The sequence below is a fragment of the Homarus americanus genome, unplaced genomic scaffold (assembly GCF_018991925.1).
Source record: "Homarus americanus isolate GMGI-L3 unplaced genomic scaffold, GMGI_Hamer_2.0 scaffold24694, whole genome shotgun sequence".
Lineage (NCBI taxonomy): Eukaryota > Metazoa > Arthropoda > Malacostraca > Decapoda > Nephropidae > Homarus > Homarus americanus.
In genome coordinates this window covers 9,150,114-9,176,300 of record NW_024732780.1, presented here as the reverse complement: position 1 = coordinate 9,176,300, position 26,187 = coordinate 9,150,114, and the positions used below count along the sequence as shown (strand labels likewise).

General features: G+C 37.6%; 1 protein-coding gene across 3 annotated transcripts in view; it reads left to right on the top strand.

The window, feature by feature from the left end:
- LOC121869082 (flocculation protein FLO11-like) overlaps positions 1-23,683 on the top strand; it is a 125,835-nt gene extending 102,152 nt beyond the window's left edge. For all 3 annotated transcript variants that reach the window (XM_042370222.1, XM_042370221.1, XM_042370223.1), the window contains exons 4-7: positions 4,658-4,862; positions 8,839-9,037; positions 9,716-9,828; positions 11,627-23,683. In XM_042370222.1, the coding sequence (XP_042226156.1) occupies positions 4,658-4,862; positions 8,839-9,037; positions 9,716-9,828; positions 11,627-14,182 (3,073 nt within the window). In that variant the 3' untranslated portion in view covers positions 14,183-23,683. The remainder of the gene's footprint in view (positions 1-4,657; positions 4,863-8,838; positions 9,038-9,715; positions 9,829-11,626) is intronic.
- Positions 23,684-26,187: the final 2,504 nt, after the last annotated feature.

The window sequence follows — 26,187 nt, the reverse complement described above, 5'->3', positions numbered from 1 at the left end:
TACAGTACAACTATTGTGTAACTCATTTACAACTGATGCATGTTAATATTACAGAATTGGGTGGTTGTGTGTAGTAAATTTTACACAATACATGTACAGTTGCCAGCAAACATTCTCCCACAGCCCTGTGTAGCAAGTTGTGGGAGGATTTTTGCTGGCAACTGTCTATACATTACAGTACTTCACTAAATAGAATATATATATACAGTAGATATAGTAAACCCTCGATAACCCGGCACATATGGGGCTCTGGCCTTGCCAAGTTATACCAAATTCCGAATTATTGAGGCACCCCCCCCCCCCCTACAAAAATGCAACAATAAAAAATTATAATAATAATAATAATAAACGGTTTATTAATAGAGTTGCAGCCGGTGGCTGAAAATATACAGACTTACATTTGATTTAGACATAATGATATAATATGCATTGAATACATTTACAGGGCTGTACAGTACATAAATCAGGAGTTGTTTATTATTTTAACAATAGATGGGATGGTGCTGTTCTTATATATATCGGTGCGGGCTCTTGTGGGCTGAATTTTGTTGTAGTGGCGGACTGCGTGAGTTGGGTGGGGGGCTGCAGGAGGTGGCGATGGCGAGGGTGGTGCAGTAGTCCACGGCCAAACCTTTCCAGTGCTTGGTGGTGGAGGTCACTGAGGGATGACATTTCCAGGGTGGAGAGAGCGTTGATGTAGCCGGAGTAGTCTGCGCCGAGCATGATTCTGCAGGCTCTTTTCTGTACCTTCTCTAGCTGATGTTGTTGGGTGGAGTTGAGAGAAGACGACCAGGCTGGTGACGCATACGTTAGTTTGGGGAGAATAAAGGCGTTGTAGATGGTCCTCAGCTCTGGCGTGGGTTTCCCAAGTGACCTAAGTCTTCGTAGCATGTAGAGACGGTACGAGGCTGCCTTGACTGTGTTATTTACATGGGCCTTCCATATGTGTGTACATGTACTCTGTAATTACTAAATGTAAAAATTTAACACTTACCAACACTGCAGGCGAAGAATAAAGCATCATGGTAGGTGATGCAGGTGGCCAGATATGCCTAGATTTTCCCAGATACAGTAATTTTATATATCTTGGCATTTCCTGAGTTATACTATACAGTGATACATTCCGAGACCATATCCGTGTCGAGTTATCGAGTGTTTACTGTATACGTACTATAATTCTTCATCAACACCATGAAATGAAATATTTCAGCATACAAAAAGATAATTTTTTCGTACATTACAGTATATCCACCATGATGTATCGTATGTAAGGTTGTGCTGTAAACAGTGGTGGATACCGGTGTTCACTAGTGGTTCTCCAGGCCAGTAGGTTAAATGGTTTACTGTAAGGGTTTATTTGCTCCTCCAGTAATACACAGTACAGTACACACACATATAGTGTATTACAGTTTATGTAATTAGACTGTTATGTACCTCTTTAGTGAGGCTGGGGTATGTCTACACCACACTACACCAGCCATCACTTAACCCAGTGCTTACACTTGTGGCTCATGCTGGAGAATCAAAGTCCATGTGTCCATTATTTTGTACAAGTTTTGAGATAGGTTGAAGTCACTTACCTAAAATGTGTAAAGTACTGAACAGATGGATAGAAGAGGCACATGGAACACACTGACCCACCCACAGTACCAACCATGTGATATGTATACAGTACCCCACTACAGTATATATCGTAACCTAAGTCCATATGTATATACATTTAAAATCACTTAATTTAAGAGAAAAGAAGAAATAAAATACAGTAAATTCAAGTAAAAAAAATAAGTCATTTGGGTAAATAAAATACTACTGTGAATTTAAAATTTAACCTTGTTCTTATCGGCGGGTGTTCATAAGTCGGATGTTTGTAACCCGGGGACTGTACAGTATATGTTTTGTGGTGCTGTATAACCTTCATGTGATTAGTAAGTGACCTGTGAAAAACTTCCATGAGAACCTCCCTGATTGAACCTTCTAGGACCAGGGGGCTTGACTTAGTCTAGCAGTAGGCTATGTTGTTATTAGTGACTAGTGGGAGTTACTACTGAGGAGCTGCTTGCCCAGTGAACCAAAAGTTGAAGCATGTTTAAATATTTTGGCCCAGTTGTTGTTTTGTGAACCAGCAATGTTTTTAAGTTCACATTAACTCTCACTTTCCTGTAATCATAAAGGACCTTCACATTTCTCCTGATGCTGCACCCTGGCTGTGTGGTTCTTCCCTAGGCAAATCTTCTGCTCTTCTAGTGAATAAATCTTATGGATAACTGTTATTTCATACCTTGTTATTTGACCGTAATGGTGTTTGCTTTATTGCATGTTAAGGTGAGTGAGAGATAAGTGTCTGCCATCTTAACTTTATTCTCTTCACTGGAGTTAAATGTTTTGCTCATGCCATTGTAGATATTGTACCTCATTGTGTCAGTAGATGGAGCTGCTGTCCCTAGTACTGTACAGTTGGCCTATGTGATGCTGTATCATGTATTTTAACTCCGTCTTAAAATTATTCGTTTTGGAAGTTTTATGGCATATGGGAGTCTGCCACCTCCCATAAAAGCAGCAGACAGTTTATTGTGATGCAGCTACATTTATCATAAAGTTTCCTTGTACGAGACTTACATAAGGTTGGCTGCTGGTGTCACAAGGGGCCATCAGATGAGTTTAATGAAGGTTTGTGAATTATGATATAAAGGTTTACAAGTGTGAGCTGGTGTCCTAACTAAGTTGTCCATGGTTGTTTTTTATTACACCATTGCCACTATGCTGCTGCTGGTAGTCTTGTTTCACTTGCACAATGAACACCCTTCCTCTGAACCCTGACTTGTGACTTATACAATGACTTGCTCCTTGTCCTGTTTTGGGACTTGGGGAATTCATTGTCTCTGTGGACGGGTTCGGCCTCGTGCTTGACACTCACTTTGTGTGATGATCTCGGCTCTTGGCCAGAGTTGTTCTTTGATCAGGAAACTTTTTACTCGAGTTTCATTCTTGAACTTTTGCTAAAGAATTTTACCTTGACTTCAGTGAATAATGTCTGGATCATGATGACAATGTAGTGTTCATTATTGGGTACAGTAATACAATACAGTATTGTATTATAATTTTTTTTACCTAGTGTTTGGTCCCTGATTCTATTGACTGTGCAGCCCACGTACTGTAGTTGTCAGCTCTGGTAAACATTAAGGTGATGTGCAATATTCTGGCTCCATTGATCTTCTACTGACAAGTGAATATTCAATTTTTAATAGATTAAATTATGATTATTTAATGTGGTACCTTTATGTCTTGGGACGAGTCAATAAACTTTTATAAAATACTCATTATATGAACCATTACAATAAAATACTTCTTTCAGTTTTATGGGATGGTTTATTTCACAAATTTGCAGTAAATGAACCACAATAAATATATGTATGTCATTTATGCCTTTTTTATATATGGCCCATTAGTAAATAATAAAAAAAGGTCCCTAAGTGGAAGTCAGTCATGTTTTCCCCTGAACTATATAATTGGATTTCCTGACTCACTGAGAGATTTAAGAGAAAACTATAAAAATCTGGCCATAAATGAGAGACAGGTCATATAGGCTTCAATCTTTCTGTGTCAACCTAACCTAATTATGTAATTGAATTAGTGCCCATTATGGAAAGGACCTCTTAGGATTAGAACACATACAGTATGATCCTATATAGCTTGGTTAAGTTGTGGCAGTAGGAAATGAAGACAATTTGCCCAGTCATCGGTGAGTTATCTTTCCTGAGAATCGCCTATTTTTTCTTTCATAATCTGTTGAAGGTAATTTAATTTTTTTTCAAGTTTATTCTCAGTTAATGGAAGGTGGCTGAAAGCAAGAATATATATTTTTTATTTTATTCAGTTGTTCTTTGTTCTGTAAAAGATGTTGCTCCTCTGAGGGTACTACACTACTTCTCTTCCCCCACAAGACCCCAGACCACTCCTGTCCCTTCGCTTCACACAGGCTAGTATCCAGCACCACATCCTCCTCTAAGACTCGCCCAACATGATGCTCTTCATTCGTTCATTCAGACATATAGAAGTGATATCCTGCTACTGAATCACATCAATATTTAACTAACTGTATCTTCATTATTTTTCCTTGGAGTCCTAAAATACAGAATTCATATCTGGTCTTATTTGATATTTTGGGCTGAATTCCTAGTTAAGAAAAACTATTACTTTTCTCCCCCTCCTTTGATCCATAGTGACATTAAGGGATTGTAATTGACCTGTACTTTAGGAAGATTCATCATATTTTAGGTCTTTGGTATGATGGTTTACTTCTTGTCTTATACTCATCTCTGTCATGTAATCTCCCTCCTCCCCCATTCTTAAGATCCTGGGATCCCTTGACCCTCTCCACACATAAATGTCAGAAGATTTAAGATAATGGATGAATACTGTTTATAGATATCCGAGGAATATTACGAGTATTATTACTATTAACTATTATTATTTAAGTTTTTTCTTTGTATCTCTTGGGGAACTTGTGTCTAATTCATTGTAAAAAGGCTATGAACACTATAGTCTGTGGTTATAGTGTATTAAGTTGTCACCCTAATGCCTACCCTAAACTATGTACCTGTACTGTGTTAATTATGTTGAGGCACTACATAACTCACATCACAATGGTTTCTTACAGGCACTACTGCAACCTCAACGACATCAAGGCTTTGAGTACGGCAGACTTCGGTAAAGTGATGAAGCAAGTCTTTCCAGGGGTGAGACCACGAAGGCTCGGCCAACGTGGTGCCTCCAAGTACTGCTACTCCGGCCTTCGTAAGAAATGGGCTCTTGATCCTCCTGACTTACCTGATCTCAATGACAACATGACTAAAAAAAATATGGTGAGGGTTTTAGTGAGCTGTTCATGTAGCGTAAGAGCATTACTTAACAGGAGGTGTAATGCCTCTGATGACGGCCAATTCACGCACCACAACAAAGACCAAGGAGCCATAACTGTGGACACTAAGGAGAAAATATTGATTGGTGTGTGTGCGTGCGTGCGTGCGTGCGTGCGTGCGTGTGTGTGCGTGCAATAATAATAATTAACGGTTTATTGAAAGAGCTTGGAAGGCTGAAAATATACAGTTACATATTTGGGGAATGGGCTTCGAATTACAAATAATATACAAGTAACATAAGTGATACAAATAAGATATATAATAACTAGATGGGGAAAAGCTCAAACTACAGGGCATTTCAACATAGTGACAGTGCAAGGACTAGTGTTTACTGGGAGTGAATACACTGGTTTATTACAAGTTATTGATAATTTTTACAATGGTTGGGACTGGGCTCTTCTTATAGCGATCAGTTCGTGTGTGCGTGTGCGTGTGCGTGCGCGTGCGTGCGTGCGTTCTTGTTGCGCTATGATGTACCTTCATGATAAGTTTGGTTAAAGTTATTGTGCTCTAAACTCAGACACTGACCACATTTTCGTATGTTAGATTTATCGAAGTAAATAAAATTTTTATTCAATAATACAAGTGTTCATTATATATTTTACTTTAATGCTTAAATTTTGGTTTTGACTCCCCATCACAGCTTGTTAGTGGACACAACACACTGTAAACTAAGCCTCTTTATTAGGTAATTCGGGAGCAGTATGGCTGGCACTACACTTGACCACCTTAACCTCCTCATATGTAAAGTTATACACTATACTGTACCCACTCACAGCTGGGTGAACTAGGGGTTACCATGGGGAAGAACCAGCAACCCCTAAAGCAGTGGCGAGCACTGTATTCTCTCAGCCGCCAACACACCCCATTACAGAGGAACATAACAAGCTTGCATGTGTCTCAGTATGTCTCCAAAAATAACAATAGACTTTAACAAAACTTAATGGTTGGATATACTTCAGCAAGATCTTATATTTAGCATTAGTGTACTGTGCCTCCATTGTGGGTCAGAAGAAATAAAAGAATTATGTACTTGTGGTTAGTTAGTTCTCTTTTGTAATAACTTGAGTGAAAAAAGAAGAAGATTCATGTGGCTATTGAGGAGGATGTGTGTTGAGTGGATGACATTGGAAAAGAAGTAAAAGAATTCTGAGTTCAGATTAGAGGGATAGAGTGTTGGTTTGGATCGATGCTGTGAAGATAATATATAATTTAATTGTAAAGGAAAAAGTATTTAAGATGAACTAATAAAGAAAAAAAAGCTTTATTATTGGATGGGAGGAAGAGAATTACTAATTGTGAAGGGAAGGATGAATAGTGTGAGTCAGATCTGTTTGTGTAATGTGTATGTTAGTTAATGATTATACAGTAATAGAAAAGAAGAATTATACTATTTATTGATTGAAAAAGACGAAGAATGGTATTAACCCCTTCACTATGGGGGGCAGGGGGGCTAGTTTTAATATTTGACATGGCTAACACAAGACTATTTTATTCAGTAGAGTGGGGTCCCTATACTCAAGGTGGTTGGGACTGTAAGATGTGAAGTCCTTATATAATATGTACTGTACCTGGTGACTTAGTGGTGTCTGGTCTGTGATGAAACATTGTGTGTGGATGTTAAGGCTCTCCTGTCATGCTGAGTATGAATGTTGGGGATATAAGCAAATGTACACTATATGAATATTTAAGCAGAGTTGTAAAGTAACAAAATAGATTTACTTGGGTACTGTACTCAAGTAACATTTTTGGGTATCTACATTTTTTAAAAGTACTCACTTATTTTTAGTACTTTTATGTGTACTTAAGTATGGTTTTCTAATACTTTTACTCCAATACAATTGAAAAAACAAAAATTGTTACTCGTTACTTGACCTAAACAAAGAGTTGTAATGTCTGTGGCAAACTAATAATATATTCTCAATTAATTATTTATTAACCGTAGTAAGAGAGTTGTGTGTGTGGAGGGTGTGGTGTGGGTGGAGGGTATGGTGTGGGTGGAGGATGTGGTGTGGGTGGAACCATGAAGAGTACAGTTTGGGGAGACACCACGCGGTCACATGCCTAGAGGCCTTGTGAGGTGAGGTGAAGTCAGGTCAGGTCAGGTGGTAGTGGCATGTAACAGCGGACTTTCACCTTTCATCTTCTTGTGTCCATTAGCACCTTGACCACCCACCTCAATTAGCCTACCCTCTTATCCCACCTCCCTAGTCGAATCCCCTCTCTTCTCCTCCACCTTTCCGTTAGATGTCAGTTGCTTTTTGCATATACCGTACCTGTTCCTAAAATTAATTTTAAAAAGGCTGTGATTCTAAGATACTTTACATAATTCTGTCTTAGATATAAAGCCTGTATCTAGACATATGTGTGAGACTGGGTGTATTTAAAATTCTGTTTAAATTACTGAGTACCACTGCCCCCTCCAGCACCCGCCAGATGTTATGTGGTGCGAAAAATTCAGCCATTCATCAATTAGAATTCAAGAGTGACTATGGAGGCAACTATCATCCACAAACTTCTCAATTGAAGGAGCTTTATAGCTACTTGGCATGTCCAGGGAAGCAATGGAGCTGCTGAGGTCTTTCCTGACATATGTAATTTATCTCTGAAGCTTAACACCCCACTACCTGCATCTGCTGCTTGTGAGCATCTGTTTAGTCATGCTGGGCTTATTATTTAATTAATTTATTACACCCCAGGGGGCGACAAACCTAGTCACAAGACCGTGCGGTCAGACACTAACACATGGCAGTCGTGTCTCGCAGGACATGCTGTGACTTGTGATATGTTGACAGTGGGACAGTCAAGGCCATGCAGTAGTGTTGAAGGGTGTTAGTGTTGGGACAGTTACACAGTTTACAGGAAGAGAAGTGCAGGTCATCCCCCCCACCTCAGATACTTACCAGATAGGTCTTTATCCTAACCTAATGCCAGCTGAGACAACATGTCTGCGGACCATAAGCCCACGCCGACGATACTTGTGTGGCTAAGGAAGAAAGTGATCATAGTGTTGGATGGATATATTCAGCCCATTCACTATCCCTGCGATGGACTGTAGGGAGAAGAGCGGCTGAACGTACGAGTAGTCTCTATCAGTAGGTCATGCTGGGCTTATATTTAGGCCTAAAAGATCCTGAATGGACAGCCGTAATTTTGAGAATCGGTTATTAATTAATTTTAGTAGAAACATTAACAAAAAACATGTGAAATGCTGTGTCTTTTGTTTTTATCTTTCATTAACTATTTTTTTTATAATTTACTGTGAATTTATTTTAATATTTCAGACAAATATTAATTTTGTTGTTACTTTTTACTTTCAGTACTTGAGTACCTTAAGAATGAGATACTTTTTTACTTCCACTTGAGTACATTGACGTTTGGATACTTTTACTTGAATAACATTTTACCAGTGTCACAATACTTTTACTTAGGTCCAGTACTTTTTACAACTCTGTATTAAGTTATTTGTCTCTTTATGTGAGGCTTTTGTTTCTCTTATTTCTGTCCACACAAACTAAGAATGGAGTTAATAGAATGTCCTTAAGTGATGTGTACTAATAGAATGAAGGAGAGAGAGAATTTATTGTTACCATGAGTGAAAACACACACACACACACACACACACACACACACACACACACACACACACACACACACACACACACAACCACTAAATGAATTGTTACAACATTTTACCCACATGATCATTAGGTTGGATTAAAGTAAGTTTATTCACGGTACAGGATGTTGATCTGTATAAACATTTCAACATTGGGGTTATTGCTACTGTACTGTGCTAAGGTCATGGCATTAAGTATTAAATTGTATGAATAAAATTATCTTCCTTTTGCTGAGTTATTTGATGTCTGTTTTGGCCTCCTATACTGTATTTCATTGACACCGTGTATTTCATTTGCAGTTGGGTGTGGACTGTGTGGTGGATGAGAGTGAAGTAGAGCGAGCCGCTAGCTGCTTAGTTTTGGAATGGGCCGAGAAGCTGTGTTCATTCAAATTTGAGTGTATCCGAGACCTGGCCCTACACCTGGTCCACAAAAACTACGTTGATAACCGATCGGTGGCTGCCTTCACTCTACTCTCCGTTGCTGATCAGAAGCAGGGTAGGGTTATTTTTTTATGCCCCTTCATGAGAGGGAAGTGTTTGTGTCTTGTTACTTGTGTCTGAATGTCAGTGTAACTTGGACCTTGTTACGCTCTTACCTCGTATTACCTGTAGTTCACTCAAATTTATTGAAACATTTTATTCTAAGTCATGTCAGGTTAAGCTTCGGTATAATAGTGTCCTTCGGTCTAATCTTGTAAATAGAAAACTAATCTTTGACTTAACAATATTAAATCAAAGATCCTTAACGTATTACTGTATATCATTGTGATCCTCACATAGTCTTAGGCTCATGAAGAAATTGTGTAAGCCTCTTGTGTCTTGATATATGTACTGTAGTACTGTGTGTATGTCCATTCTTATACAGGAATGACACATACTAAAAGTTATTAGAAAAATAGCAGTGTACTATGTAGTGTTATTTATAATTCTTTATTATTATTATTATTATTATTATTATTATTATTATTATTATTATTGCAGACATCACATTTAATAAAGTTATACGTGTAGTTTTGAATATTAGTTCACATATCTAGTGTCCAGTGCAGGTGTATGATAAGGTTAGGTGGTAATAACTATTCTGTTTCATACAGTATAATGTAAATATATATATGGTATGATTATAAGTTTGTAATACACTTTAACACAAGTAATCAAGTGGTGTAATTTGCAGGGGTGCTCGTGGGGAGCGGAGCCACTGGTGGGAAGCACAGAGAAACGCAGCTTCAGCTCCAACGTAAGCTGCAGGAGCGGGAACACATCAGAGAGCAGAAGAGAAAGCTTCAGGTATCTGTTTGGTGAAACACATTTTAACATATTTCATTTTGCATTTAGCCAAAACTTACTGTATTATGGTACTGTTGTTGTTGATCATGAGGAAATCAAGGATTATTAAAAAAATATGACATTTATCTGTAGAATGAGGAGTTTGAATTGGACAGGTGCAGCTTTTAAGAAACAGAGTCAGTACAGGGAATATGTGCAGGAATTGAAAGAAAATGGGAAAGTGTCTCTGAAATAGTTGCAGAAATGTTGAAAGCATCAGAGGATGTTTGCACAAAGATGGTGACAGAATTGATAATGTTAATTGGCAGAAGAGCAGCATTATGAATACTTATAAGGGGACTACAGGGGCTTGAAGCTTGTGAATCAGGTGAGTCAACACAGTGCAGAGTGAGAAAGTTAGGGGTTCAGAAGTGTTTTCATTGAGTGATTGTGGTGAGAAATTCGAGGTGATACTAGGGTTTGTTCTGAGCCCCTTTCTGTTTAGCATGGTGTTAGAGGCTCTGTTGTGAGATTTTGGAACTTGTCTGCCCTGGGAGTTGTTGTATGCTGATGACTTATGTTAATAACAGATATTATTAAAGAGATAGTGGAGAAGTTTAGGAAATAAAAGGATGGAATGGAGTTAAAGGGAATGAGAGTGTATGTGGCAAAAACAAAAGTAGTGATTAGTGGTGTGGGTGAAGGACTTGTGGTGGAGACTTGTCATGTGTTGGTAGCAACTCAATAATGTGCAGTGAGTGTGGAAGTAGGGTACGCAAGAGGTGTAGTAGATGGCAAACTGCAGGCTGTTGCTGATTTAAGTGTTTTGTATTTGCAGGTACTGTACTGTAATCATGTAACTAGCAAGACTTCAACATTGGGGATATATCCGTGGACTGTGTAGATGAGTTCTGTTACTTGGGTGATGTGATCAGTGCAAGAGTAGAGTCAGAACTCCCAGAAAAAAGTTTAGGTTTCTGTTGCCTTTATTGATTGCAAGGGGTGGATCTTCTCTTTGTGTGAAAGGAAAGCTGTATGCACCCAGCATGAAAAATGTGATGTAGTGTGGCTGAGAAACATGAGACATTGAAGGGGGTGACATGCTAAAGTTTGAGCAAGCTAAAATGAGAATGGTGAGAGGGCAGCTGGGTATTTAGAGTATTGGTGAGGTTAGTAGAGGTAGGTTGAAATGGTTTGGGCACTTGAAGTGAATGAGCAATAACTGGGTCAAGAGATACATGAGTTTGTATATGGAGGGAAGGAGTGCCAGGGGTAAGCCAAGAATGACATGGGGAAGAGGCAGTGAAAATTTATACAGAGATAAGAATCTTACGAGAGAGGCTGCAAGAGACCACCCAGCATGGAGAGCTGCCGTGTGTGTAATAATAATAATAATAATTATCTGTTTATTGAAAAAGTCGGCAGCTCGAAGGCTGAAAATATACATTGGACAAAAATGACTTATTACAAACAAAGACATGGGGTGGGTGGGTCGTTTAACAAAAGCTTTCATTACTGAAAGAAGAAGGAACATGAATTGAACATACAAATTATTATAGTTTACAGTTGATGGCCTGGACTGGTCATGGAGACACCAGGTGGTGTGGTGTTCACGCGGTGTAATAACTCATCCTCGGGTGTTGATATGAAGGACCTCACGTGTGTGCGTGCGTGCTCCCACCTCTGAAAAATAATTGAGCCTGAGGATTGTGTATTTAGATAAGAGTTAATAAATTTTCCTTTCAGAATTAATTGATTAAATAAGATTATCTATTATTGGTATTAGAATTGATGTGGTTGTTATATTTCCTTTTCACAGGAACAGCAACCCCCTGTGAATAAATGCAATAATGAACGACCAAAGTCCAGAAGGCGTAGTGGAGCATCATCTCGCAACCCATCAGGCGAGACTTTAGCAAATGGGACCCCACCCACTGCTCCAAATAACAAAACTGGTCCCAACTCAGGGGGTCACCTTCCTACTGCCACCTCCATAAACGCCACCATCACTACCACCACCACCACCACCACCACCAACGGCAACTGTGATAGCTTGACCTCCGAGCTTCCCAATGGTGCTACGAATGACATCTCCAGCATCAACTCTAATAATGTACTAGGCATAGCAACTATCAAGCAGGAACAGACTCTAGATTTTCTGGACTCTCTCACTGATGATAAGATCTTGGAACCCAAATGTAATGTGGATGGAAAGAATGGGAATTTTAATAGTAATATAATAACTAATGTAGGACACACTCACCAGCCTGTCAGAAGAAACTGTAGTACTAGCAGTATTATTAATAGTTTTGGGTCAGAAGTAAAGAAACCACTTGGTAACAAAGTACCAATTTCTAAAAGTAATCCCGCAAAGAAGACGTTCCTCCTCATGCCTTCCACAGTTCCCAAAAGTACATCTCCAAAAGCAAGGTTTAAAGCCATCCAACCCAAAGTGACTGAGAATAATCAAGGTGCACTTACAGGAGGGTCACAGTGGACAGATATTCATAGTGGAGGGACAGAAGATCTTTCACATCCTAGGGCAGAAACTTTGCTGAGTAACAATATGGGAGGCTCTACACTAACAGAGTCAATGCCCCAACAGCAAGGACAGAGAGAGTTACAGCAGGTAATATCTAATAATAACTGTACAAATAATCAGGAGACAGAAGATGAGTTCATGCAATATTTCCACAAGACTACAGTAGAGTTAGATGATGCGCAAAAGTCCAATCAAATATCTGAATTGCGTAAATTGTTACAGAGAAACCTGCCGGGGGGTCAGGCTCAGGGCGGAGTTGGGGGAGGTGTGAGGCCCCTGGTGAATGATGCAGATATGTTGGATCAGGATGCATCTGTAGCTGGGGGAATGAGGCGGAGAGTAAGCTTTCAACCTTCACTAGATGGAGGAGAAGCATTGAACTCCTTGATGGGTGGACAGACCGTGGGATCCGTCCCTCCCAGCCCCAACACTCGTAGGACACAGTTTAATTTTACACCAATAAGCAGTAACCTCGACCAAGCACAGGGTATGTCACAGTGCTCTAGTGCCAATGCCAGTCCTTTTATGTCTCCTCGCAATACCCCATTGCCAAGGTCACGACACAACTCTGGCCAGACCAGCTCAACCTATGTGACGCCCCGCAGTACACCATTTACCCCAGATCAGCCTAACTACCCAGTTACTTCAGAGTGCAGTACTCCCTTTATGTCTCCAATACCCACACCACTGTTTCCAAGGTCACGCCATAACTCGAGCCAGAACCTTCGTACCCCCTACACCCCTACTTGTCGCTCACGACACTCCTCAGGTGCTCCAACCTTTAGACACGCTCCTTATACCTCTGATGATATGTCTAGCCGTCGTGGAGGAAAATATCGCTCTAGGCACTCCTCAGGAAGTGTTCCACCATCTCCCTCCTCTGCTCCACTGTCTCCGCTGGTGCAGGATGGATCATTACTTCCACAACATGAAAATATGAGCTTACAACTTCCATCAGCCTCCATGCTGCACCATATGCTCAAAAATAAGCAGCCTGTAGGGAGTGGCATTAATGACTTGCGTCGCCGTCACATGTCTGCCGGGCCCACCATCCATTATCAACCTCAGCCTCCAGCGTTCCCAACTGATCCATTAGCCCAAGAAATATCAAGTGTAATGACCAACTCTCAACCAGGACCCAGCAATGCTCCTTCAGGAAATTCAAATCGACCTCAGTCAGTTCCACTGTTGCAGATGATCACTGCACCCCCTTGTAATCCAGAAACTTTCCCCAAATCCCAGCCAAACACTCCTCTAGTTAACCAACAGTTCACTTTTGCCGACTGCTGTGTGTCACAGCCTTCATCTTATGCCCCAACACCAGTGCCCAGTGAATATAATGACTTCACAGACAGTTATAACCTGGATATTGATCCAATGCTAGATGTAAATTTGCAGAGTGATGCCGGTGCTTCAGTTGGACTCGATAGTATGGAATCTTTAAATATGCCAGAAAGTCAGTCTGCCGATCTGTCCACTCTATCTGACCCATTGCAAGTCCCTCCAAACATTAATCCATTTTCTATGAATTACCAGAATAATGGAAGCATGAGGACTATGGATGATCAGATATCAAGGAATGAGCCCATTCTTGGTGGTGGTAGTTGTTGTATGGACAACCTTAGAATCCAACAGGGAGATATTGGCAGTGGTGCTCAGGGACCACTTATGAGCTCAGCCTCAATGCTAACTTTGAATGCCCTCAATCGTTCAGGGCTGTCCCTGGAGACTGGGGGTAGTGTTGGGCTTGAGGAGGACTTCCAGCCCACTCTTGGTGACCTGGGTGACCAGGAAGTGTTCAACTCACTGGTGCTGGATGTGAACAAAGACTGACATCAGCCTGCCACTTGGGCAAAGTATCTGACATAATTGTTAAACTCATCCGGTCAATTATTACCCAATGTGGCTTCTTATGTAACGGTACATATTTTGTACTTTTGTTTAGTCTACTCGGCACATTGGGTACTATACTCAACCCCGACACACCTGGAGTGCAGCCTCACATGATTGTACCTGTAGCAGGAATAGCTACTATCAGGGTTCTTGATACATAAGCCTAATTTAGTTAAGTTTGTTCCATCACCATGGACTTCTGGCTTTAGTTTACATCAGTATCTAAAGAATCCAAGTACTAGTGAGGCCTTGGTATCATTTTGTTCAAACATCCAGGTAGATGGTACAGAAACATTAGTGCTGACTTGTGTATCTTTTTTTATGAGCTACTGGGGAACCTAGTAGAGTGTCAGAGCGAGTCATCTCTCAGACAAAAGTGATCTCAAAAAGTGGAATTTGTCCTACATGTATTTAAACTCTCCACAAGTAGAATAACAGAACCTTTTATTTTGATCTTGGTCATATAGATTTTAATGAGTAGTTGGGCAAAAGTAAGATTTGAAGAAAAGGCTCTTGGCAGAACACCCTTTGAAGGTTATCAGGACAACTGGTCAGTCAACACACCCAGCTGATAATGTGGAGAAGACAGTGGAGGTGGAAGGTTTAGTAGCTATAATGAAGACCGTCATGGCATGTGCCAATTGAGTAGTGTTTTAGTTTTGTTACAATTTTATTAAACAAAAAATAATGAGTGATTTTTTGTTGAGGCTTCATGGCAGTGGCTTATGTGAAATTTAGCTGCATAAGTTAAAACAGATCTACCCATGATATAGATTAAGGATTCTGGAGAAAAGAGAAGTTGCCTTAACAGTGTTGTAATTTAAGGTAATTCCAATTTTTTTTGTTTTTGTTTTACATATTTACCAGTAAATTATTTAATAACTGAAAAGGAAGAGTTATCAGTCAAACAGGTCTGGGCATATTGGAAAGTAAGAAGTGCTAACTAAACATTGTAGTTCACTCAGTTACTTTCTCCAGTGATGTAAAAAAAATATTAATAGTTTATTTCTTGTTTGTTTTAGAGTAGTTGTATGTAACATATGACAATTTATAATTAATTTATTTTGTTAAAAAATATATGTTATATGTCTGGAGGTAACTGGTGGAATGTCTGTCTTAAATTTGTGTACAGTAATTTATAACTCCAAGAACATGAGATTGTATTCTGTTTTTAGTTGGCTATCTTCTGATTGATCAAGTCAGCTGGCTTAAAGTGTGGGGTTCAGATCGAATCAGACATTTAATGTGAAATGGTAAGAACAGCAGAATGTTGATAAGGAATAGAACATTATTAGTGCAAAAATTATGGGTGTGAAAAGATGACTTGGGAAAACAAGAGCATTAAAATTGGTTGATATGATCAAGTCGTGAAGTGTAGAATAGTGGCAACGACTAACAGTGCGTGGGAAACTGTACACTGTCATTGTAATAAGTGTTCCAAAGACAAGGGATTAGAACATGGTATTAGATGGGTTGGCATTGTTATCCTTGAAGGCAGTACTGTAAGGTTGTTCCACATGCTGATGGCCACTTTCTTTGGAGACATTCATGTGTAGCATCCCTTAATGTTGCTCTAGTCTAGACTCTGCTGTTCTACAAAAATTTTCACCGTCATGTTTTCCCTTCTACTGCTTGTGTCTCATAATGTGCACTTTCTCCTTTTAATCCTGTGAATATCTGCTGAAGCAACCCATAGTTTTTATACATTGTTTATCTTAGTGTACTATATGGCAGATGTTTCACTTTATGATAGCCAAACCAACCTGCAGAATGCCTCAGCAAAAACTTCAAGCACTGCTTTTAGGTTTTCAACCGAAAGCTTTGTAAATGATGAGCATCCATAATGTATAGGAAAGGTCCTACTTTTGCAAGTTGCTGTGTGAAGTTAAAAAGGGAGTCGGTGATGACCTACAGAAAATCTCTCCACTGAACTCTTTCCAGAGTCCTCAAATAAATATTGTATTGTGCCCAGCTACTATTTTAATATTTCAAACTATTGTTTTCTCTATACTGTCACTTTCTCATATTTAGCAGCTACACAGAAGCAGTTATAAGTTGTATTTTGAGACATGGAATATGTTTTCTACTACTTCACAGCTTTGCCTCCTTAGGCAACAGAGATGTGGACACACTTATGTCCTTGTATATATGTATTATGATATGTAATATAAGTAGTTTTCACTTGTGGATGTTTGCAGATTTTAGCAGGTAGATTTAAGGCATTGAGTGTTTAGTTTTTCACTGTCATGACAAAGCATTGACATTAGTTATTACGTACACAACATTGGATGTGAAGCACCTCCTGTCACCTGAGGTGGGTGCAAGTCATCAACACATAGGTTTAAGAAAGCCTGCAGGAATGATGGTGTGCTAGAAATGACTATGCTCAACAATATCATTATATTTACTAGATTTATTGTAAATTATAAGGGGTTCTTAACACTCCATTTTGTATCTGTGATAATGAAAAATCATACAAAAAGTTTAATATTGTAAAAGTCTACAACAAAAACACTAATTTGTAGTTTTAACTTCTGAGTTTCTGCAAAGGTTATTTTAGTAGGTAGACATATCTATATATTTTTACCCCACCAACTTACTTCAACCATATGTAATTCTTTTGTGATCTCGACCATTTATGTCAGGGTGTAATTACTTGGGTGTCAGCTCAGATATGCAACACTGCAAACAGTGCATGAGTGTTTAAGCCAGGGTGTGCAGTATTGGTCACCACTTTGAGTACAAGAACAGGAGTGGGTGTCAGCTCTTGATATACAACTACAACTATAAGTAAGAGCCTGCTCCATGTACAACCTCTAGAATTATAAAAATGTGTTAGCTAATGGGCATTAGTGTTCCAAGAGAAGAATTAGCATTTGCCAGAGTTTGCTTAATGTTGTTAAGGAGTTGTACAGAGAGGAGAGATGCATCTTCAGTTTGCTGAGTGACGTTATCTCGGACATGAAACACAATAACTCGCCTGTATGGCATAGTTCATGTCCCAGTTCTGTTATATGGGTGATATGGATTCTGTTCATTAATATGTGCATTCAGTTTTTTGGGGGAAATAGTATTAAAGCTATTTGTAAAAACAATTCCAAATTTACCTGAGGCTTTGCTGTCCAATGACGAATGGTAATACAACCCTGGGGATGCGTGAGCCTTTTGGTAAAGATGTACCAAAGATGTAGTAAATATATAGATGGTCACCTGTTCTCAGGCTTGCCCTTTTTCATCCAAAAGTTCATTACTTTGGTTGTCAATTTGCTCATCTTAGATATTAGTTTTGAACAGTTTATGGAAAATCATTTAGAATTTTTCATTTGGCTTAGTTCTTCACTGTGGGAGTACTTAAAAGGATTTATCACTCTTATACAAAAATATTTGGTTGGTTATATTTGCAGTAACAGTGTTTGGTTGTGTTGTTTTTTTATGCTACTGGATGTGTTACATGTTAATACACAAAGGCAATGATAAAGGTTTGATTGTTGGAAAAAATGGTTATGGATGTTTCATCAAAGAATGCCAGATTTTTCTTGTAGCCTTTTCTGTCCATAAGGCTTAGGACCCTTCCTCAATGCCAAGTATTTAACAACGGTTGTGCAGCATTTGTTTGCAATTGAGATTATTTATAACCATAAAAGAGCATAATTCTGTGTTTAATGGTATAAGACATTACGAGTTGCCACCCCTCTCGGCATGCTGTTCTTGTTCCCTGGCCCGACATTATGGTTACATCAGGAAGACATTGATTCATCTCGTGAATGATCCTGAATTACATTAAATTTATTGAGCACAGTGAAGTCTTAGCATCTTGTAATTGTGAATTATTAATAAATTAGATTCAAAGTCAGATAAACTTCAAATCAACACTTGATTTGTCATGAAACCAAACACATTGACTTTTGAGGAAGGATGATATACTTTTAACTGTAAAGGAACTATAGATTAACAAATACACTTTTTGAAGAATATCACTCATTTTATTACCTTAAACTGGTTTCTGTTATTTGCTATGATGTACAAAGTAAAGCACTGAACGAGAGGTTTAGTAGAGGCCAAACTCAATCATTAATCATCCTATTTTCTCATTTACAAAATATTTGTAGATCAGGTACAGTAGTTACCTAGCAAGAAGTGTGCAGTTATTATATGCATTTGTATTAAAATGGTTTTGTGTGAGCTCTGAGAATGTTAAGTCTTCTTTCTTGTAATAAGTAACCGTGATTACAGGTGTTGCTTTTGAGTTCTTGTGAATAAGGAAATGGCTTGATTTTGACAAATAAGTTTGGTTTCCATTAATCTATTCACTTCCACCCTTGGGTGGAACAGGTGCAGTATGCACCCTCTTGATCTTAAAAGACAATGGGAATGTGGAGGATTTATTTCAATGGCCCAACTCCCAAACCCAAAGGTAAGATGCAGCAAAGAAAAAAAAAGTGACGTGAAGTTGATCTCAGAAGTTGAGATTTGATTGTTTTTATTACCGAATTCTTATATGTAATTTTTTCATTATTAACTGTAGATTATATCTTTGAAATTTATATGCCAAGCCAGTTCTCAAAACAACTGAACAAAATTGTGACAAAAGATGACTGCATGATGGTAAACTTAGCATGATAAGTATTCTCTTCTCTTGTATCACCTTCATAACCACATTCATGTACTCAATCATTAGTGGCTTGGAAACTCCTAAGAACTCTGGTATTAGGTTGGTATTTGTTTAGTTTATTTCATATTTTAGTTAATTATAATGTTCTTATTTTATCCTTAATTAAACTGTGTACTTGTGAATTTTATTAACTCAAAGACAAAACTGAGATATTTAATTTTAGAACTCAGAAGGTTGAGCTTTTCCTTGTTGACTTTCAGCAGTAAATAATCACAAACTACTTTTATCATAGACACCATTTTCAAGTCACGGTCCCCTACTTTTTACAATAGTATGCAAGATGATGTACGTATATTGTAACTCAGTCATTTAGGTTTCAGTCCTTGCCATGTCATATACACATTTGAATAAGCATACAGTATATCTTTCATTTTATCTGGAAAACTTCTCAAATGTTAATATTGTACAGTATACAACCGAGCTTTATGGAGCACTCACTGTGAGCAGTGTTCAGCACATGAGATGACACCTGGTCAAAAATATCCCTGCTTCTGTTATACTGTATTTGGTTCTTGTTATCAGAAAAGCACATTATTTTAGCGGCTTTGATATTCTTATTGGTGATTTAAAGCTGTGAAACTGGTTTGGAGAAGTTTGTCAAGGCTAAATACTGTATTATTGTAAATATGACCCTCATCTAATCTGTTACCTGCTGCCATAGCCGAGATTGTTGGTAGTACATATTTGTCATTGCCTCGTGGGTGAAGATGGTTCATGTCAACTTGAGCCAAGACTTTTTGGACTTGTTCAATCTTGTGTGTTCAAATAAGCTGTAGTGTTTTAGATACATGCATTTGATTAAGATTTCACAAGGATTTTATATTGTTGTAGTATAATAATTGTATGTGTACTGAGGTCTTTACACATTACCTTTCAGTGACTGGAGTTGGATTTAATTTCTTCATTTCCTTAGGCCTATACAGTTGAGTGACAGTGGAACATGGTTTTATATTCTCTTGATTTCCTATTGCCAGTATGGTTCAAAACATCATAATGTTTTTGACAAATCCATCAGCTTTCTTGTTAAAGCTGTTCCAGTTCTGTTGTAAGAGTGAATCACTTTTTACAGTTTCCTGGCTAGAAGGAGAGGCACCTGTTAAAGTCTCTCTGCTTAGAGGGAGGCAAATGTTGTTGTCTCTTAGCTTGGGGAGAAAGGCAGCCATTTTGTCTCTAGGCTAGAGAAAGAGGCAACAGTTATTCTCTCTATCAGTGAGAGAGCCAACTGCCAGTCTCTTGGCATCAGTCAGGAGGCAGCCAACCTCTGAATTTAGTCAAATCCAATGTTAACATCCACTACGTGATTTCTTTGCCATTTCTATAACCCTGAGACCTATTGAAGATGGATATGGATGATGGCACCCTTAAGGAATGTGAAATATTTAAGATGAACTGCCATCAGTTTAGCCAAACTTATGCATCTATATTAGCTACAACATTATTTGTGTCCACGATTAAGTTTCTTGGATTAGAGAAAATCTTTTATGCAAGTTGAGAACTACCAGCAGTGATACCTTTTAGGGGTCCATGTAAGATATAAGTTATAATACTTGTTCTTATGGACTTGTGCTTTGAGACCACAACTAGGTTTTAGGCCTGAAATTTGTTTAATTTTTGAAGCTGATATTGCTGTCCTGATATAGAAAAAAACAATTATATCAGATTTTATGACAAGTGATTTCTATGGCCATAAGGTTTTGGGTCAAAACCCCTTTTAAAAATTAATTTAAAGTTTTAAAGGTTGTTTAACTTGCTGGAAAGTTAGTTTGAAATACCAGCTGCCACATCATTGCTTCTCCTGCAGCTCACAGAATTGTGTGTTGAAAAGGTTTCCAAGATAATCTACTGCAGTTTTACAGAAAATTACACAACTACCTCAGTACACAAAACTCTTTTGAAATGTTATGCAGTTTCTTTCTGTTTATTCCCAATATCTCTGACCACTTGTACTCACCTTGGAATGTGTTGATATAAATCTCCAAACATAATTACATAAACTGGGCCTGTAGGTTTACTGCACACTATACATTCAATATCTACATACAGGAGTAAAAATTCATGTTAAATGAACTGTATACAGTATACCCTAGAATATAAAGATCCCCTTGAAATATATGTTTATTCAAGACCATTGAAAACAACCGGATCCAAAAATAAAATAGGCAGAACCTACAGTAGTTATAGACACAAGATCCCTTAAGGGTGCCAGAGTGACATAACCGTATCATTAATTGGTGTGTCAGAGTTACAGAAACAGCAAAACACATAGATGATAATTTTGGGTTATTGTCTCTGCTTACCAACTAGATGGAGGAAGAGTCTGTTGTTACTGTATGCTGTCTAGAAAGAGAAACTGCTCTTATTTGATTAAAAAGAAGAGACACAACTGTTGCTGACTCTTAGTTAGAGAGAACTAACTCTTATGTTCGATAAAAGAATAACCAGCTGTTTTCTCTTGGCTAGTGAGAGAACCAGCTTCTATTTTCTCTTGGGTAGAGAGAACCAACTCTTATTGTTTTTGGTAAAGGGAGAACCAGCTGTTATCTCTTGGATTAGAGAACCAGCTGTTAATAGCTCTTGGCTAGAGGAAGAACTAACTGTTATTGTTGCTTGGTTAGAGGGAGTGGCAGCTGGTCCTGTTTCTTACAGGAAGACTAACAGCTGTTTCCTTGATTGAGGAAGAGGCAGGTATTGCTATTCCCCCAAATCATTTTGTTTAATTGAAAAGTATATTAATGCTGAAAGCAAAGAGCTTTTTATGACTAAGAAGATGAGTATATCTTTCTTTTGGCTTTCTACATTCTTAAGGATTTTTATTTCAATTTCTCCTCTTAGCACAAAACTGACGACTGTGGCTTGTTAACTGAGCTACTATGATGATGTGTATGAAAAAGGGATGTAAATATCACACAATCTTAGTTGTTGTATCCTTAACAATACAGTAACCTTTTTTGTTATTTTTGATATTGCAAAATATTTTATCCTTTTAGTGATTTTTACAAAACTAGTTACATATGGAGAGTGGTGGTATTCTGTATGGACTATCTCTAGAACATTACTAATGTTCTCAGAAATGTATTTGTCGCCAAGGATGAGGGCTTAACCCCAATGTTTGTTTGACACTATAAAATATATATATATATATATATATATATATATATATATATATATATATATATATATATATATATATATATATATATATATATATATATATATATATATATATATATATATATATATATAAATAAACAGCAACAAGGGGCAAAGCCACCTTTAATTAGTACAAAATAATTTCATTAATTTTTATTTTTATTTTCATTTCTAAAATACAAGCTGCTAGTGAGAATTTATTATTTTTTATCTCATGTGCAGTGCAGCCAAGTACGACCCCTTAATATATTTAGGGACCAAATGCTAAATAATTAAGCTTGCATTATTTGTTGAAGTCACTGGCATCTTCATGTTTTGGCAAAATACCCGAATCACATTACAGCTACAATTCTATCTAAGACCTACAAACCAAGATTATTGATTATCAATTAAGCAATTCTCCATCAAGACATAAGAACTTAAAAACAGTTTCATATGAGAAATAATAGCTAATGGAAATAGACCACCATGACTCCAGTCACCTCAATAATGAAAATTAACTGTTACAGTGCTTGCATGTGTATCTGTTATAGAGAAAAATTACTCTACCTTGCATGCCAGTTACCCATCCATGAATTACATTCATTAAACTATTACTGCCTGAGATCACTGCCTGTTAATTATGATATTTCCACCTCTCGAATGAGAAATTAGCTAGTGTGGTCGTGATGGGGGTAAGTGACCAGCCTGGCACTCATTACAAATGGGTCCTCTCCACAACAGCACAGTAAAATATCACACATCCTGACATATTTGGTGCAGCAGACTTGTAGCTTGATAATTTAGTCTATCGGCAATTAATTTTACTAAATGGGGCACACGAGAAATCTTAAAGATTTAACAATAAACACATTTATCCTTTACGTGAAGCGCGGTGAATCAAGACTTCCACGTAGCTTTAATGCATCATTATGATTCACTTTGCTCACTTAAGTCAATGAGCCCATAATTCTACATCAAATGCACATTAAAAGATTATGGTTTTCTCTGTGTTTTTATTAATTTTTTAAGCAAGATTGTATCTTCAGTAAAAGTAAAGACAAATTACAATCAGACACCTCCCATACCATTTGGTTTGTTTATAAATATCCTCCCATTATTGATATACCTACAAGAAAAAAAAAATATCGACTATATATAATCAATAAAAATTTTAAAATGTATCAGACTTACAGTTATTACAACTGTGAATTATTATCTATGATAGTAGTGTATGAGTCAGAGGTAAATGTTTACAGACAATATGTTTCTGCTTCAGAAAAATAAGAAGAAAGTTTAGGGAAAAAGATTGATTGCAGGAAGTGATATAATTACCTATGTACACAACTGCTCAATGACTACCTTTCAAAAGTCGTGGATATTGATGCCACTGTTTCCAATAACTAATGTACTGCCAGAAGTGGGTATTATTGCATTCTTTTTATGTATAATGATTTATGTCAAGTGACAGGTTAATCCTGCGAATCGCTGAAACAGATACTGTGTCACCTGTGGCATGGTGCTGGTTACTTAGCATCTGATGTACTTGGCTGCAGCAAACTCACCTACAAACTATTGCTAAGCAAACATTATCTGTATATCTTAATTCTTTAAATACAACAAATAATTTGCCACAAGAATTGTGTATTATTTACCCTTCATTAATACAGTAAGTAAGAGGTGTAGCAGTCGAGGGAGTCGGTGGTTAGATCCCCAGGCACTCCCAGTTCACCCAGTTGTAAATGGGTACCTAAGTTTACAACTTGGAGAAGTGAATGCTGTCGAGTGTAGTACCGAGTCACCGACTTTGCTGCCTCTTTAAGTACCAAAGGCTTAATATACACTGTGTTGTATCCACACTGTCCCTATTGGGCAGCCAAGCCTATGAGTCTCGCTTATACTTTTTCAATTCAGGAAGTACAGGAATAATAATAAATTTAAATTCTTGGCAAGGTTAATTGAGATATTGTATGACAGAAGAATAATGAAGTATTATACAAGAGATATACCCTCATGCCTTGAAATAAGTGAGAGGGCTAGTGTAAACTCCCTCCCAAGTACTGTAAATGACTATCTCCTAAGCCATGTTTATCATTAAATAAGACTGGGTTTAAAAATTACTTTCAGAAGTGTATGAAGTTTGGTAATCTAACTCAAAAGCACAATGATTGGCTAAGCAATGAGGTAAACTCATAAGTCATACATAATGATTTACGATTTTCCTCAAGATATTCTATGAATGGCAGAGAAACACTGATGATCTACTGATCTAGGCCACAGGAACCAGAGGGGTTGATGCAGTAATTTCCCCATTCACCGGAATCTTTGAAGTCATTTTTTTCTAAGTTCGAACTTACGACAATTAAAAAGATCGTAAGTTCGGATTCTCAAAAATTCGTAATTACTCTATTTTAAGGGAAAGTAGATTATCTACTTTTCGGGAAAGTAGATTATCGACTTTTCGGGGAAGTAGAATAATCGACTTTTTTGGGAAATATTACCTACTTTTAAGAAGTAGTTTATCATAGAAAACGGGAAATTCGTATCACAGAAAATGGTAAATATCTACTTTCCGGGAAAGTTGGTTATCTACTTTCCCGAAAAGTAGATTATCTACTTTTCGGGAAAGTAGATTATCGACTTTTCGCGGAAGTAGATTAATCGACTTTTTTGGGAAATATTACCTAATTTTCCGAAGTAGATTATCATAGAAAACGGGAAATTTGTATCATAGAAAATGGGAAATATCTACTTTCCGGGAAAGTTGGTTATCTACTTTCCCAAAAAGTAGATAGATTTTCTACTTTTCGGGAAAGTAGATTATCGACTTTTTGGAAGTAGATTTTCGAATTTTGGGTGAAATATTACCTAATTTTGCGAAGTAGATTATCATAGAAAACGGGAAATTTGTATCATAAAAAACGGGAAATATCTACTTTCCGGGAAAGTTGGTTATCTACTTTCCCGAAAAGTAGATAGATTTTCTACTTTTCGGGAAAGTAGATTATCGACTTTTCGGGGAAGTAGATTTTCGAGGGAAATATTACCTAATTTTGCGAAGTAGATTATCATAGAAAACGGGAAATTTGTATCATAAAAAACGGGAAATATCTACTTTCCGGGAAAGTTGGTTATCTACTTTCCCGAAAAGTAGATAGATTTTCTACTTTTCGGGAAAGTAGATTATCGACTTTTCGGGGAAGTAGATTTTCGAATTTTGGGGGAAATATTACCTAATTTTGCGAAGTAGATTATCATAGAAAACGGGAAATTTGTATCATAAAAAATGGGAAATATCTACCAGGAAGTTGATTGCTCTACTTCAGCCAGATAGAACACTACGGAAAAGTAGATTAATAAAACTAAGGGAAGTAGATTTTTCCGAACCACGGAAATATTACTGGTATTTTGCGAAGTAGATTATCATAGAAAACGAAATTTTGTAAAAAGTATTGGGAAATATCTACTTTTCCGGGAAAGTTGGTTATCTACTTTTCCCGAAAAGTAGATAGATTCTCACAGGGGAAAGTAGATACCATCGGCTTTGGAAATGGAATTTTTACAATTTTAGGGAAATATTACGTAATTTTGCGAAGTAGATTATCATAGAAAACGGGAAATTTGTATCATAAAAACTGGGAAATATCTACTTTCCGGGAAAGTTGGTTATCTACTTTCCCGAAAAGTAGATAGATTTTCTACTTTTTGGGAAAGTAGATTATCGACTTTTCGGGGAAGTAGATTTTCGAATTTTGGGGAAATATTACCTAATTTTGCGAAGTAGATTATCATAGAAAACGGAAATTTGTATCATAAAAAATGGGAAATTTCTACTTTCCGGGAAAGTTGGTTATCTACTTTTCCCATCTCAGATGGAAACCTTCTGCACTGCAGGGAAAGTAGTTATCGACTTTCGGGGGAAGTAGATTTTCGAATTTTGGAGAAATATTACCTAATTTTGCGAAGTAGATTATCATAGAAAACGGGAAATTTGTATCATAAAAAATGGGAAATATCTACTTTCCGGGAAAGTTGGTTATCTACTTCCCCGAAAAGTAGATAGATTTTCTACTTTTCGGGAAAGTAGATTATCGACTTTTTGGGAAAGTAGATTTTCGTATTTTCGGGGAAATATTGCCTAATT